Genomic DNA, 13,485 nt, shown 5'->3' with positions numbered 1-13,485 from the left:
TTGTAGTTTCTTTTTTCATATTTTTATACTTGGGCTGGTCAACATTTCCCATTATGCTGAAAATAAATCAGTGCAGAAACAAGCTCTCAACATCCTAGGAGAATCTTAAACTTTTCACAAACAGTTTGCCAAATCACAACGGCTTTCCAAAATAGACACCAACTAATCTGAAATTAAGGGGGACCAATACCAAAGAACTACTGGGACCCAAATCAAACAACTGCTAATTTGAAAGCGGGAACCCAAACCAAACAACTGCCGTACTTCGGTCGTGGCCGGAGTTGTTGACATCGACACATACGTGCTTCGTTACCACGTTGGAGGCAGCGATATGCAACTCTCACCTCCCTTCCCAACATGTTCCGATGGTAACCTTAGATCTGGTTTCCCAGATCAAATGATGGTGGTGCTCAGCTACAGATGGCGCCACATTCCCTTTTGAGGGTATTGTTCTTGGAGGTGGATCTAGTTAGAGGGACTCCTGGTTTGTGGAGGTGTGTAGCGACAGGGGGGTGCAGGAGTACTCTCCACATGCGAGAAGCGTCATATGAGCCCCTTGGCGTTTGCTCGCCGGTTCAAAGAGCACATGTCCTCCTTTTCCAAGCATGTCGGTGCTCTCGAACACCGTCGAGTACCCATGCTACAATAATCCAAATATTGTATTTTTTCATGGTTCTCCTGCACTTTTGTGCTAAGTAAAAATGAAAGTGCATCTCTCTTTTTCAATCGCGCCATAGGTGTTTTCCAAATGCAAAATCTTTGCTTAGTTAATTATTTAGAAACCTGGGCCCAGGCAGCAGAGTCGATACAAACCAGCGCAGGCGCAACACTGAGGTCCGGCGCCCCGGTCCGAGCGGATATTCTTGCCACGCCGCTCTACTTGCCTTGCTTCCATCGCCGCATCTCTCACCTAAAACACGCGCTTCCATCGGGCCGCAACACAGACAGCCGACACCCGCGAGCGGAGACCACGGCGGCGATGGACGTCAAGTGCCGGCGTCTGGAGGGGAAGGTGGCCGTCGTGACGGCTTCCACGCAAGGCATCGGCCTCGCCATCGCCGAGCGCCTCGGCCTGGAGGGCGCCGCGGTCGTCATCTCCTCCCGCAAGCAGGTCCAGCTAGCCCCGAGTTGCCCCCTTCCTTCTATCCATCCCGGGTTCTCGATCGATCGAATGTTCTCTCTGACCGACTGGTTTCTCACCGCTGCAGAAGAACGTGGACGAGGCGGCGGAGGGCCTCAGGGCGAAGGGGATCACCGTGGTCGGGGCCGTCTGCCACGTCTCCAACGCGGAGCACCGCAAGCACCTCGTCGACACCGCCGTCAAGGTGAGATCTCTTCACTGGCTGGTCATTCCCTGCGATAGTTCTGTCGTCCTTGTGTTCGTACAACATTGTCAGATTCGTTGCTTCGGAGTTGCGATGTCCGGCACTCCCGGCCTCCAGTGGAATTTGGGGGCCGGGTGAGGATTAGGTTTACTAGATCACTAGATGTGAGCTGTTTCTTGAATTATCGACTTAATAATTCTCAGTAGGAATCTTGTTGACTGTCGGGCAAACTACGGGGGAGAGGGCGAGGCTGCAGTTCTGAATAAAGACGTCTGGTCTTATTTGCAGAGCAGTGCAACTGTGGCGTTGCTTTCACTGTTACTGCTCGTTTAAATTTCTCTGCATCTCATCATGATGTAAGAGGAGTTTATGGTCGGCAGTTGATTTTGGGTGCTTCTGAACTGTATTTTTTTCCTTTGCCACGATTACAAACTGTTAGTTTCTATTCATATCTTAGGTAGCTTACTACATCCATATATGCTTACTGCAACCAGGTAGTATTAAATTGATTATGATAGGACACAGTTTATAAAGTCCCTGGAGTTAGAATCGGGGAGTTTTGTGGTGGATAGAAAACGGATTTGGGACATGAGAGAGATAGTTTAGGAAGAAGAAAGAAGAGTGGGGGAGCGGATAACCGTTATCTCATTTGATAGGCAATATCATTATGGTGCAAGGCTTTTATAGCTAGGTGTGTGTGCTGTTTGTTCACCCAGTGTCCTGAAACACAACATAGTTAGTGACCCGAGTTGCTTTACCAGCACCTGACATGGCCTTCAGGGTCCGAAGTTCAAAATAAAGCAGTCCCACCTCCGTCTCTTGCCTTTGCTATTCATGCTGTTTCTTAACATTACCACTAGACAGTGATGCCCCAGTACAGCGCTGGTCCATGACAAAGAATTAATCTTGTTTCTGCAGAATTTTGGGCATATTGATATTGTTGTCTCCAATGCCGCTGCAAATCCTTCTGTAGAAGGCATACTCGAGATGAAAGAGCCAGTTCTTGACAAGCTATGGGATATTAATGTCAAAGCTTCTATTCTTCTACTTCAGGTGAATGAATTCTAAACTCTTAATCCTAATTTGCATGTTATGTAAATCCATTTTTGCACAATTAATCAATTCCATCTTTCTTTATATTAGGATGCTGCACCACATTTGAGGAAGGGGTCATCTGTGATAATAATTTCTTCGATTACTGGTTATAATCCTGATGCAGCTTTAGGGATGTATGGTGTTACAAAGACTGCCCTTTTGGGCCTCACAAAGGTATATACTTATCCTTTGTCATTGTTGTGCTGGCGCACTCATAGATTCATTTCAAAATTGTAAAGAATTGTCTATTGGTGTGGTTAGTACATAGTACTCACTTCGTTTCACTATGTTGTTCCGAACCCACCGTGCACACAGACCATGGAAGCATCGAACGGAGAAAAACTTACTGAGAAATAATGCTTGACCTATTAAAAGACCATACTGGAACCACATAACCTCTTCAAAGCATTTAAGTAGAGGTAGATAGTAACTGCCGTGGCGGAGTTGCGTGTAGGCTGTGTGGGTCAGCTGACCCCACAGTTTTTTTTCCTGAAAACCCCTTTAGTTTGTAGGTATTTACTAGGAAAGTTGCAACGGGTGAAAAAATAGGTGTCATGGAGGCATATAAAGTGAAATATAGTTGGTAATCCGTGGCATGTTGCAGATATTAGCCACCTTTCGCGCGTCCATGGTGCACTGCATGGTCTGCATCCTCTGCTCGCTGCATCAGCGAAGACAGCGCTAGCTGAGCAATGCGTCGCCATCGCCCCATCACCTGAGTCCACAAAAACCATCGTGTTTGAGATTCGTGCAACCCCTTTGCACTTTGCAGAACTCACCCTCTCTTTTTACATAACATGCCCCTCTTTCTTTTCATGTATCATATAAATTTAGGTTTGGATCAATTAGTACTGAGTTAGTATTGGTGGTAACAAATTTATTCAGAGATGTTGTAAAAGAATTAAACCAAACTAAGCCATCTCGAATTTAGGTTTGGATCGATTAGTACTGAGTTAGCACAGATTTTTTGGTGTTAACAAATTTATTCGGAGATGTTGTAAAAGAATTAAACCAAACTGAGCCATCTGGAACACCAAAGGTTTATACTACAAAACCAATCATTCTGACAAACTGCTAAACAAACAAAATATACTGATTTGGACATAATCATTCTGATCCTTGACATTTAATAAACTTGAATGGTAGATCAAAACTTAAACTTTATTCCAGAACATGAGGGGAAATCCCATATTATGGACACACATTAAAGGGAAATCAAGTAACAAGACCATGGGGAAAATCCCAGTTCATGAACATTTTTGTCAGATCTGCATGCATGACATAATTGGAGCTGGAACACATCAGACAATTTTTTTTTGGTCTGCATCGATGCATTATGCCTCTTTGGTCTGCATCCATCCATATGTCATGATAAACCAGAAAAGGCCATGTCTCCCTAAACTGAAGCAAGCACTAAGAAAGCTGATCTAAAGCAAGCACTAAGAAGGGGAGATTTGGAAAGAAATCAACATACCGAACACCAGCGAACAGGAAGCCCAGGAATCTTGAGCATATATATTTTGTTGCAGTCTGCGCCTTCTACCACCAGCCAGCTGACATGTATCACCACAGGAACCTCTCCATGATCTCCTCAGGTATGTCCACGTTGTTGTCGTCATCTGACGGCCTAGTAAACAAGCATCCAAAGAGAAGTATTTCTCCCCCTTGGCTACGGCCACGTCGCTGTGCCGCCGACGGACCATCGACGTAGACACCATGCCTGCCCATGTTCGTGGCAGACATCGTCCCAAGTACATTGCGTTTTCGTGACAATGGTCAGAACTTTGTACTCTCCCGTGAAGGGCACCCTCCTGAGCAGGTCCTTTCCGATGTGGCAGGCGAGCTCGCTATATGTGCACATCCCTGTACCTGACATGCCTAGGAGGTTGACACCCATCACCATGCTGTGGGTGTGTTCCAGCGCACGGTGCAGCGTCGAGCCGTGGCAGCTGCAGTGTACCGTTGTTCAGGGGAAGCCAGTACGTTGCCATCAAATCCGTTTGTTTCGGCGAGAAGTAGGTTGTGGTCCTTGGCTATCAGGACATACGGAATCAGGACCGCCACCTTGGCGCACGATTTTGTCTTGTCGTATCGTAGTACTTGTTGGTAAACTCCTCTACGCAGACACAATCACAGGGACATACGTGCTGGTGCTGATACAGAATTACAAACCGATGGCGATTCCGTTTACCAGCAGCCTCCAATTTAGACTACCAGCTGCAGCAGTTGCTGTATTGCAAATCAAATACAGAACAAAGGGATTGCAGCACACTCGTCGTCACCTCCCATAGTCCCACCTACCTCGCACTTCTGTCCTATACGGTCGATGAACAGATGACCATGCCGGACGCTGCCGCGGGCGTCTGAAAACCCCTTTAGTTTGTAGGTATTTATGTGAAAGTCCCTAGTGTATAAGTGATCTGACCCCACATGTTCTTCTCCGCTGGCTCCACCACTGAGTAAGTGCCGTCAGAAGTAACCACTCTTGGTTCGTGGAATGTACAAACATTTTGAAAAAACATCTCTTGGGGCCATGGACAGATATAAAGAAGTGGAGGGATTAGTTATGTTGGTAAATATATTATACATAACAATATATTTTCTTCAGGAAGTTAATCGATGAACACTTGCTTCAAGTAGGAAGTTATATACTCCCTGCATGTCAAAATATAGTGCACATTAGTTTTGTCCTAAGTCAAACTTTGTAAACTTTGACATATTTTATAGAAAAAAATATCAACATCTATAATACAAAATCAATATTATTAGATTCATCGCGAATTATATTTTAATATGGTATTTATTTGGTATCATTGATGTTGATATTATTTGCTATACACTTATTCAAATTTAGGAACTTTGACTTACGGAAATAATTATATGCACTACACTGTGACATGGAGGGAGAGTAGGTCGTACTTTTTTTTGAACCTAGTAGGGGAGGAGCCCCACGATTCATTTACATCACTGGTTATTCATGCCCTAAGTTTGTGAACATATTTTATGGTTGATTGTGGATTCCGTACTTATGTGGGTGCACATAATTGTGAATGAATTTCCTAGTTGCGCAACTCAAAAGAATCTCAAGCTTACTCACTTGCACATCTTAAAACCAATCTCAGAAAAATGATTTACACTTGCAAAAATTGCAGGCATACAAAAAGTAAGTACAACCTTTTATTTTTTATACCATGCGCATATATGATTATATGTGTGCACTTATTTTTGCAAGTGCACATGTCTTTATTTTGCTTCAGCCACCCATAGGTGGCGCATGCCTAAAATTCATATTTTTTTTCCTTTGAATTACTTTTTATTAATTCCACATAATTGCATTTTCCCTTTAAAATGCTTGGATATGCATTGCTTTACACCTGAATATCTATTTTCTCTACTAATTCTGTCCATGGATGTATCTTCCCCAGGCTCTTGCTACTGAGATGGGCCCAAATACCCGTGTTAACTGCATAGCTCCTGGTTTTGTTCCTACACGCTTTGCTAGTTTCCTCACAACTAATGAGACCATCGTAAGTAATTTCTGATATTTATCATACTTCTTTTGTTGTATATTTTGTTATCGGGTTAGTCATACTTATACGGTCATACCAAAGAGGAAAAACCCTATCACTTACAAGGAAAAGTGTCTCAAGAGGAAAACCGTACATTTTTTAAAGGTTCCTACTGTTGAATAAAATTTCATTGCTTTCCAGTTTTCCACATATATGCTCCCTTGTACTGCTGACATAATCTATATGTAGAAAGCAGTAAGACCTACACATAGAAAACTAAACCGAGATTGTGTTGGATTGTTTTGTCCTCCCAAGTATATAACAATTTTAGCTGTAACACCAAGTGAATCTTATGTCATGCACATGTATATGTATGTAACCAAATCATTCCACAGAGAAATGAGCTTATGGAGAGGAGCAAGCTTAAGAGATTGGGCACCGTTGAAGACATGGCTTCAGCCGCCGCATTCCTGGCATCAGATGACGCATCCTTCATTACTGCTGAAACAATTGTTGTTGCTGGAGGAACACAATCTAGATTATAAATCTGGCTAAAGTTTGGAGGCCCAGTCAGCTACAGTTGAGTACATTGTCATGACAGTACTACATGTTAGGTGCACTTAGATAATAAAAAAGATCTACTATAATGAATTTGATTTTGCGCGATATAATCTGGCAAGGATGGTTGATAGTCTATTGACATTGTCATCCGAACGTCTGTTGTTGTATAACTTGTGTTCATGTATATGGAAATTACAGTGAATGACAAAATATGGGAATGGCGCAGCATTCTATTTTGGGTTTTTTAATGGTTTAGGCTGTGTTTTGTACCATAGTATTTTTTAAAGTATTTCAGCAATACTAAGTACCACAGTTTTAGATACTTTGGTGTTTGGTGTGTTTGGCTGTGACTAGAGTTTGGTAATGATACTCCGGTATCTCTCAAATTGTGCTGCTTTTGAAGTATTGGAAAGACAACTTCAGCCACTTTTTCTTTTTTGAAACTAGGCAAGACTTGCCATTTCATTGATAAAGAAGAAGATGGCGGGTTAATTAACGGGTAACCGACCAAACACTGATAAAACTGCACCAATGTCATCATGGAACACGATTGGGCACAATCACCGACCTGGCCAAATGCCAATTGGCCACACACGCCACCGAGAGACACCTCCGACTTGGACATGACCGAATCCTCTACAATCCACCGGTTGCCGGTCATCATCGTTGCGGCAGGGACACTTCACCGCAGCTCTGACTTCACAGCGACACAACAAAGCACGAGAGAACCCATCGGACACGTCGGAAACCAGCTAACAAAGCCCAAGCCGCGACCCAAGGTCTGCTCGACGACTTGTTGTTGCCAAACTGCCCACAACCCCCCCCCCCCCCCCCCAAGTGCAAACATCCACCAGGCCCCAAGTTGAAGCCAACTCCGAGACGATGCCCCAACAAGGAGAAAGACGTTGAGATGCCTTCATCGTCCGATCCGAGGATTAGAGGTTCCCTCCGGAGACCACGGGATAAGGAGACGAGCCCTTGATGACGCTTCCAAGAAAGTCAACAGCACCCGTGGGCGTCGCCGTCGCCAGGAAGGGGATTTCTCCTAGGATCCTCTGCCTCCAACCACCAAGTCTACCGACAACGACCTGCAACCAAACTTCCTCCGCCAAGACAACACCAGCACCACCTCCTCGTCGCTGCCATGCTCCGACAGATCAGGGCCGACAACCCATCCCCCAAGCCACCACTTCTCCCGCCAGCGATGCCGCCACCGCCGCATCGCCAGCCCGTCCAGACGCAAGGATCGAGAAGATGCATCCTACAGGAGGATCCCTGGGCCAAGTCAACATCCTCGCCACCCTTGTGGCCAAAGACACCGGCCACCACCTGCAGGTCAGCCTGGGGCCGCCGCCCCGGCATACCGCTGGCAGCGGCCGCCGCACGTGCCGCTCCTCCATGGACAACAACCGCCAGTCGCGCGCCCCGGCCGACTGCGTCGCACCAGCGGGGATCTAGGCATGGAGGACCCAAGATCCGCGCCCAGCAAGCCACCTGCTCCCCCGAGGCCTGGCTGAACTCGCAGCTCCGCCACGCGAGCAGGAGATGGTCGTCGCGTCGCCGCGCCTACGCTAGAGCTCCACCGCGCATCCGCGCCCGCAGAAACGCCACCGCCGCGTGAAGTCCCGCCGCCAGCTTGTCCATCCCGACTGCCACCTTTGGAGCGTGAAAGATCGAGATGTCGCCTAGAGGGGGGTGAATAGGCAATTAAAAACTCTTACGGATTTGTCTTGTAAGAATGCGGAACTAAACTAACGTTTGGATTACAAGCACAAACCCTAAATATGCTAAGCTTAACTAAGTGTAACAATAACAACTAGAGCTAGGCAAGATAGGCACAAGATATATGTAGCACAAGTGATAGCAAGATATATGTACTTCAAGCACGATGGCTATCACAAGGAAAGAGAGCTCGGTATAGAAATAACCGAGGCACGCGGAGACGAGGATGTATTCCCGTGTTCCCTTCCTTTGCAAGAAGGTACGTCACGTTGGAGTGGAGGTCCCACGAAGGATTCCCCAACGCCACGAAGGCTCACCCTATTCTCCGAGCCACACCTACGAAGGATAATGGCCCTTTCCTTATGGTTAGCTTTTCCTCCACTCCGGAGATGGCAAGCTCCACAACCACTTCACAAGCTCCACGAAGGAGAAGCCCGGGCCCCTTCACAATCTTCCACGAAGAGATCACCGGGACACCAAGCAAGCAAACTAGGAGGTCTCCCTCCAAGAGTAACAAGCTCACGGTCTCTCACTCGAACTAATCGTGGTGGAGAGCTCAACACTATGCAATGTTGAAAGCAAGAACACTAGAGGTGTTCAAATCCTTCACACTCAAATCCCACCAAAGCAACAAATGCTAGGATGAGATTAGAGAGGAAGAACAAAGGGGAAATCAACAAATGACTCCAAGATCTAGATCCAAAGGGTTCCCCTCACTTAGAGGAGAGATTGATTGGTGGGGATTGTAGATCTAGATCTCCTCTCTTAGATCCCTCAAGAATGAGCAAGAATCATGAGGGAATCAAGAGATAGGGCAAGTTCTTCAAAGGCAACAATGGAGGAGAGAGAGTGGAAGAACTTAACAGCCCAAGGTGGAAGAAGGGCTATTTATAGCCCAAGGGAGAAAATAACCGTTGGAGAAGGTAAGGCTTCGAGGAATCCGGTCAACCGGGCCTTGGACCGGGCGGTCCGGCGCAGGGCCCGGTCAGACCGGGCCCGTGACCGGAACGGCCGGTCCAAACCGGGCCACCGACCGGGCAGCAACCGGATGACGGGAAAAGGGCCCTGGACAGTGCCCGGTTGGCACCGGTCCAGTGGCCGGTCGGAACCGGACCACCCGGTGCCACGGCCGGTCCGATCGGACCATAGACCGGCCAGGGGCAGAACAACTTTTCTTCATTTTAAACAGAAAATGCTCCCGAACTCCTCACAAAATATTTTAGATGATTTTAGAGAGGGAGTCTCCCACCGTCAAGAAACGGTGAAGACGTTCAAACTCGAAAACACAATAAAAGATGCATGCAGATTCCGTTTTCGATGAACTTGGGCTTGTTGTAAAGCTAGCAACAAGCTCATGAACCTCTCATAGAGAAACACCAAGAAGCAATAGGGATATGCAAAGTATGCAAAGGATTGAGCTCCCTAAGACGATGCGATCAAGATACCCAACCGAAAGCCCCTCTTGATAGTGCGGCTATCTATTCTATAATCCGGTCTCCCAACAACCACCTTGAGACCGGTAAAAGGAAAACCTAGCAAGGCCATACCTTTGCCTTGCGCATCCCGTTTGATCTCGATGATAGCTCTTTGATACGTCTCCGACGTATCGATAATTTCTTATGTTCCATGCCACATTATTGATGATATCTACATGTTTTATGCATACTTTATGTCATATTTGTGCATTTTCCGGCACTAACCTATTAACGAGATGCCGAAGAGCCAGTTGCTGTTTTTCTGCTGTTTTTTGTTTCAGAAATCATAGTAAGGAAATATTCTCGGAATTGGACGAAATCAACGCCCAGGGGCCTATTTTCACACGAAGCTTCCAAAGACCGAAGATGATACGAAGTGGGGCCACGAGGTGGCCAGACACCAGGACGGCGCGGCCTGGGCCTTGGCCGCGCCGGCCTGTTGTGTGGGGCCCTCGTGTGCCCCCCTGACCTATCTCCTCCGCCTACTTATAGCCTTCGTCGCGAAACCCCCAGTACCGAGAGCCACGATACGGAAAACCTTCCAGAGACGCCGCCGCCGCCAATCCCATCTCGGGGGATTCAGGAGATCACCTCCGGCACCCTGCCGGAGAGGGGAATCATCTCCCGGAGGACTCTACACCGCCATGGTCGCCTCCGGAGTGATGAGTGAGTAGTTCACCCCTGGACTATGGGTCCATAGCAGTAGCTAGATGGTCGTCTTCTCCTAATTATGCTTCATTGTCGGATCTTGTGAGCTGCCTAACATGATCAAGATCATCTATCTGTAATGCTATATGTTGTGTTTGTTGGGATCCGATGGATAGAGAATACTATGCTATGTTGATTATCAATCTATTACCTATGTGTTGTTTATGATCTTGCATGCTCTCCGTTATTAGTAGAGGCTCTGGCCAAGTTTTTACTCTTAACTCCAAGAGGGAGTATTTATGCTCGATAGTGGGTTCATGCCTCCATTAAATGCAGGACAAGACAGAAAGTTCTAAGGTTGTGGATGTGCTGTTGCCACTAGGGATAAAACATCGATGCTATGTCGAGGATGTAGTTATTGATTACATTACGCACCATACTTAATGCAATTGTCTGTTGTTTTCAACTTAATACTGGAAGGGGTTCGGATGATAACCTGAAGGTGGACTTTTTAGGCATAGATGCATGCTGGATAGCGGTCTATGTACTTTGTCGTAATGCCCAATTAAATCTCACAATATCCATCATATCATGTATGTGCATTGTCATGCCCTCTCTATTTGTCAATTGCCCAACTGTAATTTGTTCACCCAACATGCTATTTATCTTATGGGAGAGACACCTCTAGTGAACTGTGGACCCCGGTCCATTCTTTTAATCGAATACAATCTACTGCAATACTTGTTCTACTGTTTTCTGCAAACAATCATCATCCACACTATACATCTAATCTTTTGTTACAGCAAGCCGGTGAGATTGATAACCTCACTGTTTCGTTGGGGCAAAGTACTTTGGTTGTGTTGTGCAGGTTCCACGTTGGCGCCGGAATCCCTGGTGTTGCGCCGCACTACATCTCGCCGCCATCAACCTTCAACGTTCTTCTTGGCTCCTACTGGTTCGATAAACCTTGGTTTCTTACTGAGGGAAAACTTGCCGCTGTACGCATCACACCTTCCTCTTGGGGTTCCCAACGGACGCGTGCTGTACGCGTATCAAGCAGATTTTCTGGCGCCGTTGCCGGGGAGATCAAGACACACTGCAAGGGGAGTCTCCACATCCAATCTCTTTACTTTGTTTTTGTCTTTCTTTACTTTATTTACTATTTTGTTTGCTGCACTAAATCAAAATACAAAAAAATTAGTTGCTAGTTTTACTTTATTTACTGTCTTGTTTGCATTCTCCATACTAAAAACACAAAAAAATTAGTTACTTGCATTTACTTTACTTACTTCATCATGTTTCCTCTTAATTTTACTGTAAAAGATATACATGTGGGACAAGGGTCTATAATTGGTAGAGATAATATAGAAGAATTTTTCACCCATGTTAGTATGCAAGAAGATCTTAAAGATATACCCCTGGCAAAAGCTGTCCCTACTTATGAAGATGCCTCTGTTTGTTTGGTACGCATGATGGAAGCTAGATTTATTAGTCTCAACCCCATGATACAACACATGTTTCTTACACTTTCTGATATGGAGAGGTGAGAGAAGAGAGATTTTGTTCTAAAAGTCCTAGTGCGAGAATTTGAGGATATAGCCAAAGAAGCTAGAAAAGTTTTTAGTAAGCATGAAAGGCTTGGTATGACCACCGATTTTAAAAGAACACTTGAAAAAATGGATATAGATAGAATTAAGTACACTAATAATGTTAATGATGGTGGGGAGATTAAAGCACCAATACCTTGTAAGCTCCTAGCAATGCATGAAGCTCTAGACGATAATTAAGCTTGGCTTGTTCCTGAAAATTTGTTTGATGAGGGTAGCAAGCCCAAGACTAATGAAAAGGGAGCCGCTGAAACTTATGTATCCAAAATACAATGCATGGTTGAGAAAACTCCAAACCCCGCTGTAGATGCATCACCTCTTGATAATACTTGATACACACTTTCTGCGCCTAGCTGAAAGGCGTTAAAGAAAAGCGCTTATGGGAGACAACCCATGTTTTTACTTCTGCACCTTTATTTTATATTTGAGTCTTGGAAGTTGTTACTACTGTAGCAACCTCTCCTTATCTTAGTTTTGTGCATTGTTGTGCCAAGTAAAGTCGTTGATAGTAAGGTTCATACTAGATTTGGATTACTGCGCAGAAACAGATTTCTTTGCTGTCACGAATCTGGGCCTAATCCTCTGTAGGTAACTCAGAAAATTATGCCAATTTATGTGAGTGATCCTCAGATATGTACGCAACTTTCTTTCAATTTGAGCAAGTCTGGTGCCTCAATAAAATTCGTCTTTACGGACTGTTCTGTTTTGACAGATTCTGCCTTTTATTTCGCATTGCCTGTTTTGCTATGCTTGATGGATTTTTCGATTCCATTAACTTTCAGTAGCTTTGTGCAATGTCCACAAGTGTTAAGAATGATTATGTCACCTCTGAACATGTAAATTTTAATTGTGCACTAACCCTCTAATGGGTTGTTTTGAGTTTGGTGTGGAGGAAGATTTCAAGGATCAAGAGAGGGAGATGATACAATATGATCAAGGAGAGTGAAAGCTCTAAGCTTGGGGATGCCCCGGTGGTTCACCCCTGCATATCTCAAGAAGACTCAAGCGTCTAAGCTTGGGGATGCCCAAGGCATCCCCTTCTTCATCGACAACATTATCAGGTTCCTCTAGTGAAACTATATTTTTATTCCATCACATCTTATGCACTTTGCTTGGAGCGTCGGTTTGTTTTTGTTTTTGTTTTGTTTGAATAAAATGGATCCTAGCATTCATTGTGTGGGAGAGAGACACGCTCCGCTGTTGCATATGGACAAATATGTCCTTAGGCTTTACTCATAGTATTCATGGCGAAGGTTGAATCTTCTTCGTTAAATTGTTATATGGTTGGAAACGGAAAATGCTACATGTAGTAATTGGTAAAATGTCTTGGATAATGTGATACTTGGCAATTGTTGTGCTCATGTTTAAGCTCTTGCATCATATACTTTGCACCTATTAATGAAGAAATACATAGAGCTTGCTAAAATTTGGTTTGCATAATTGGTCTCTCTAAGGTCTAGATAATTTCTAGTAAAGAGTTTGAACAACAAGGAAGACGGTGTAGAGTCTTATAATATTTACAATATGTCTTTTATGTGAGTTT

The 13,485-nt window shown here is 45.0% G+C and overlaps 1 protein-coding gene across 1 annotated transcript; it reads left to right on the top strand.

Moving 5' to 3' along the window:
* The first annotated feature begins 835 nt into the window (after positions 1 to 835).
* On the top strand, positions 836 to 6,738 carry LOC127300340 (tropinone reductase-like 3). The gene is made up of 6 exons (XM_051330441.2): positions 836 to 1,111; positions 1,209 to 1,325; positions 2,244 to 2,378; positions 2,469 to 2,594; positions 5,846 to 5,947; positions 6,325 to 6,738. The coding sequence occupies exons 1-6, from the start codon at positions 980 to 982 to the stop codon at positions 6,472 to 6,474; spliced, it is 762 nt and encodes a 253-aa protein (XP_051186401.1). The 5' UTR covers positions 836 to 979; the 3' UTR covers positions 6,475 to 6,738.
* The last annotated feature ends 6,747 nt before the right edge of the window (positions 6,739 to 13,485 follow it).

This window comes from Lolium perenne, chromosome 5 (assembly GCF_019359855.2).
Source record: "Lolium perenne isolate Kyuss_39 chromosome 5, Kyuss_2.0, whole genome shotgun sequence".
NCBI classification, from domain to species: domain Eukaryota; kingdom Viridiplantae; phylum Streptophyta; class Magnoliopsida; order Poales; family Poaceae; genus Lolium; species Lolium perenne.
This window is presented reverse-complemented; position numbering and strand designations above follow the sequence as displayed.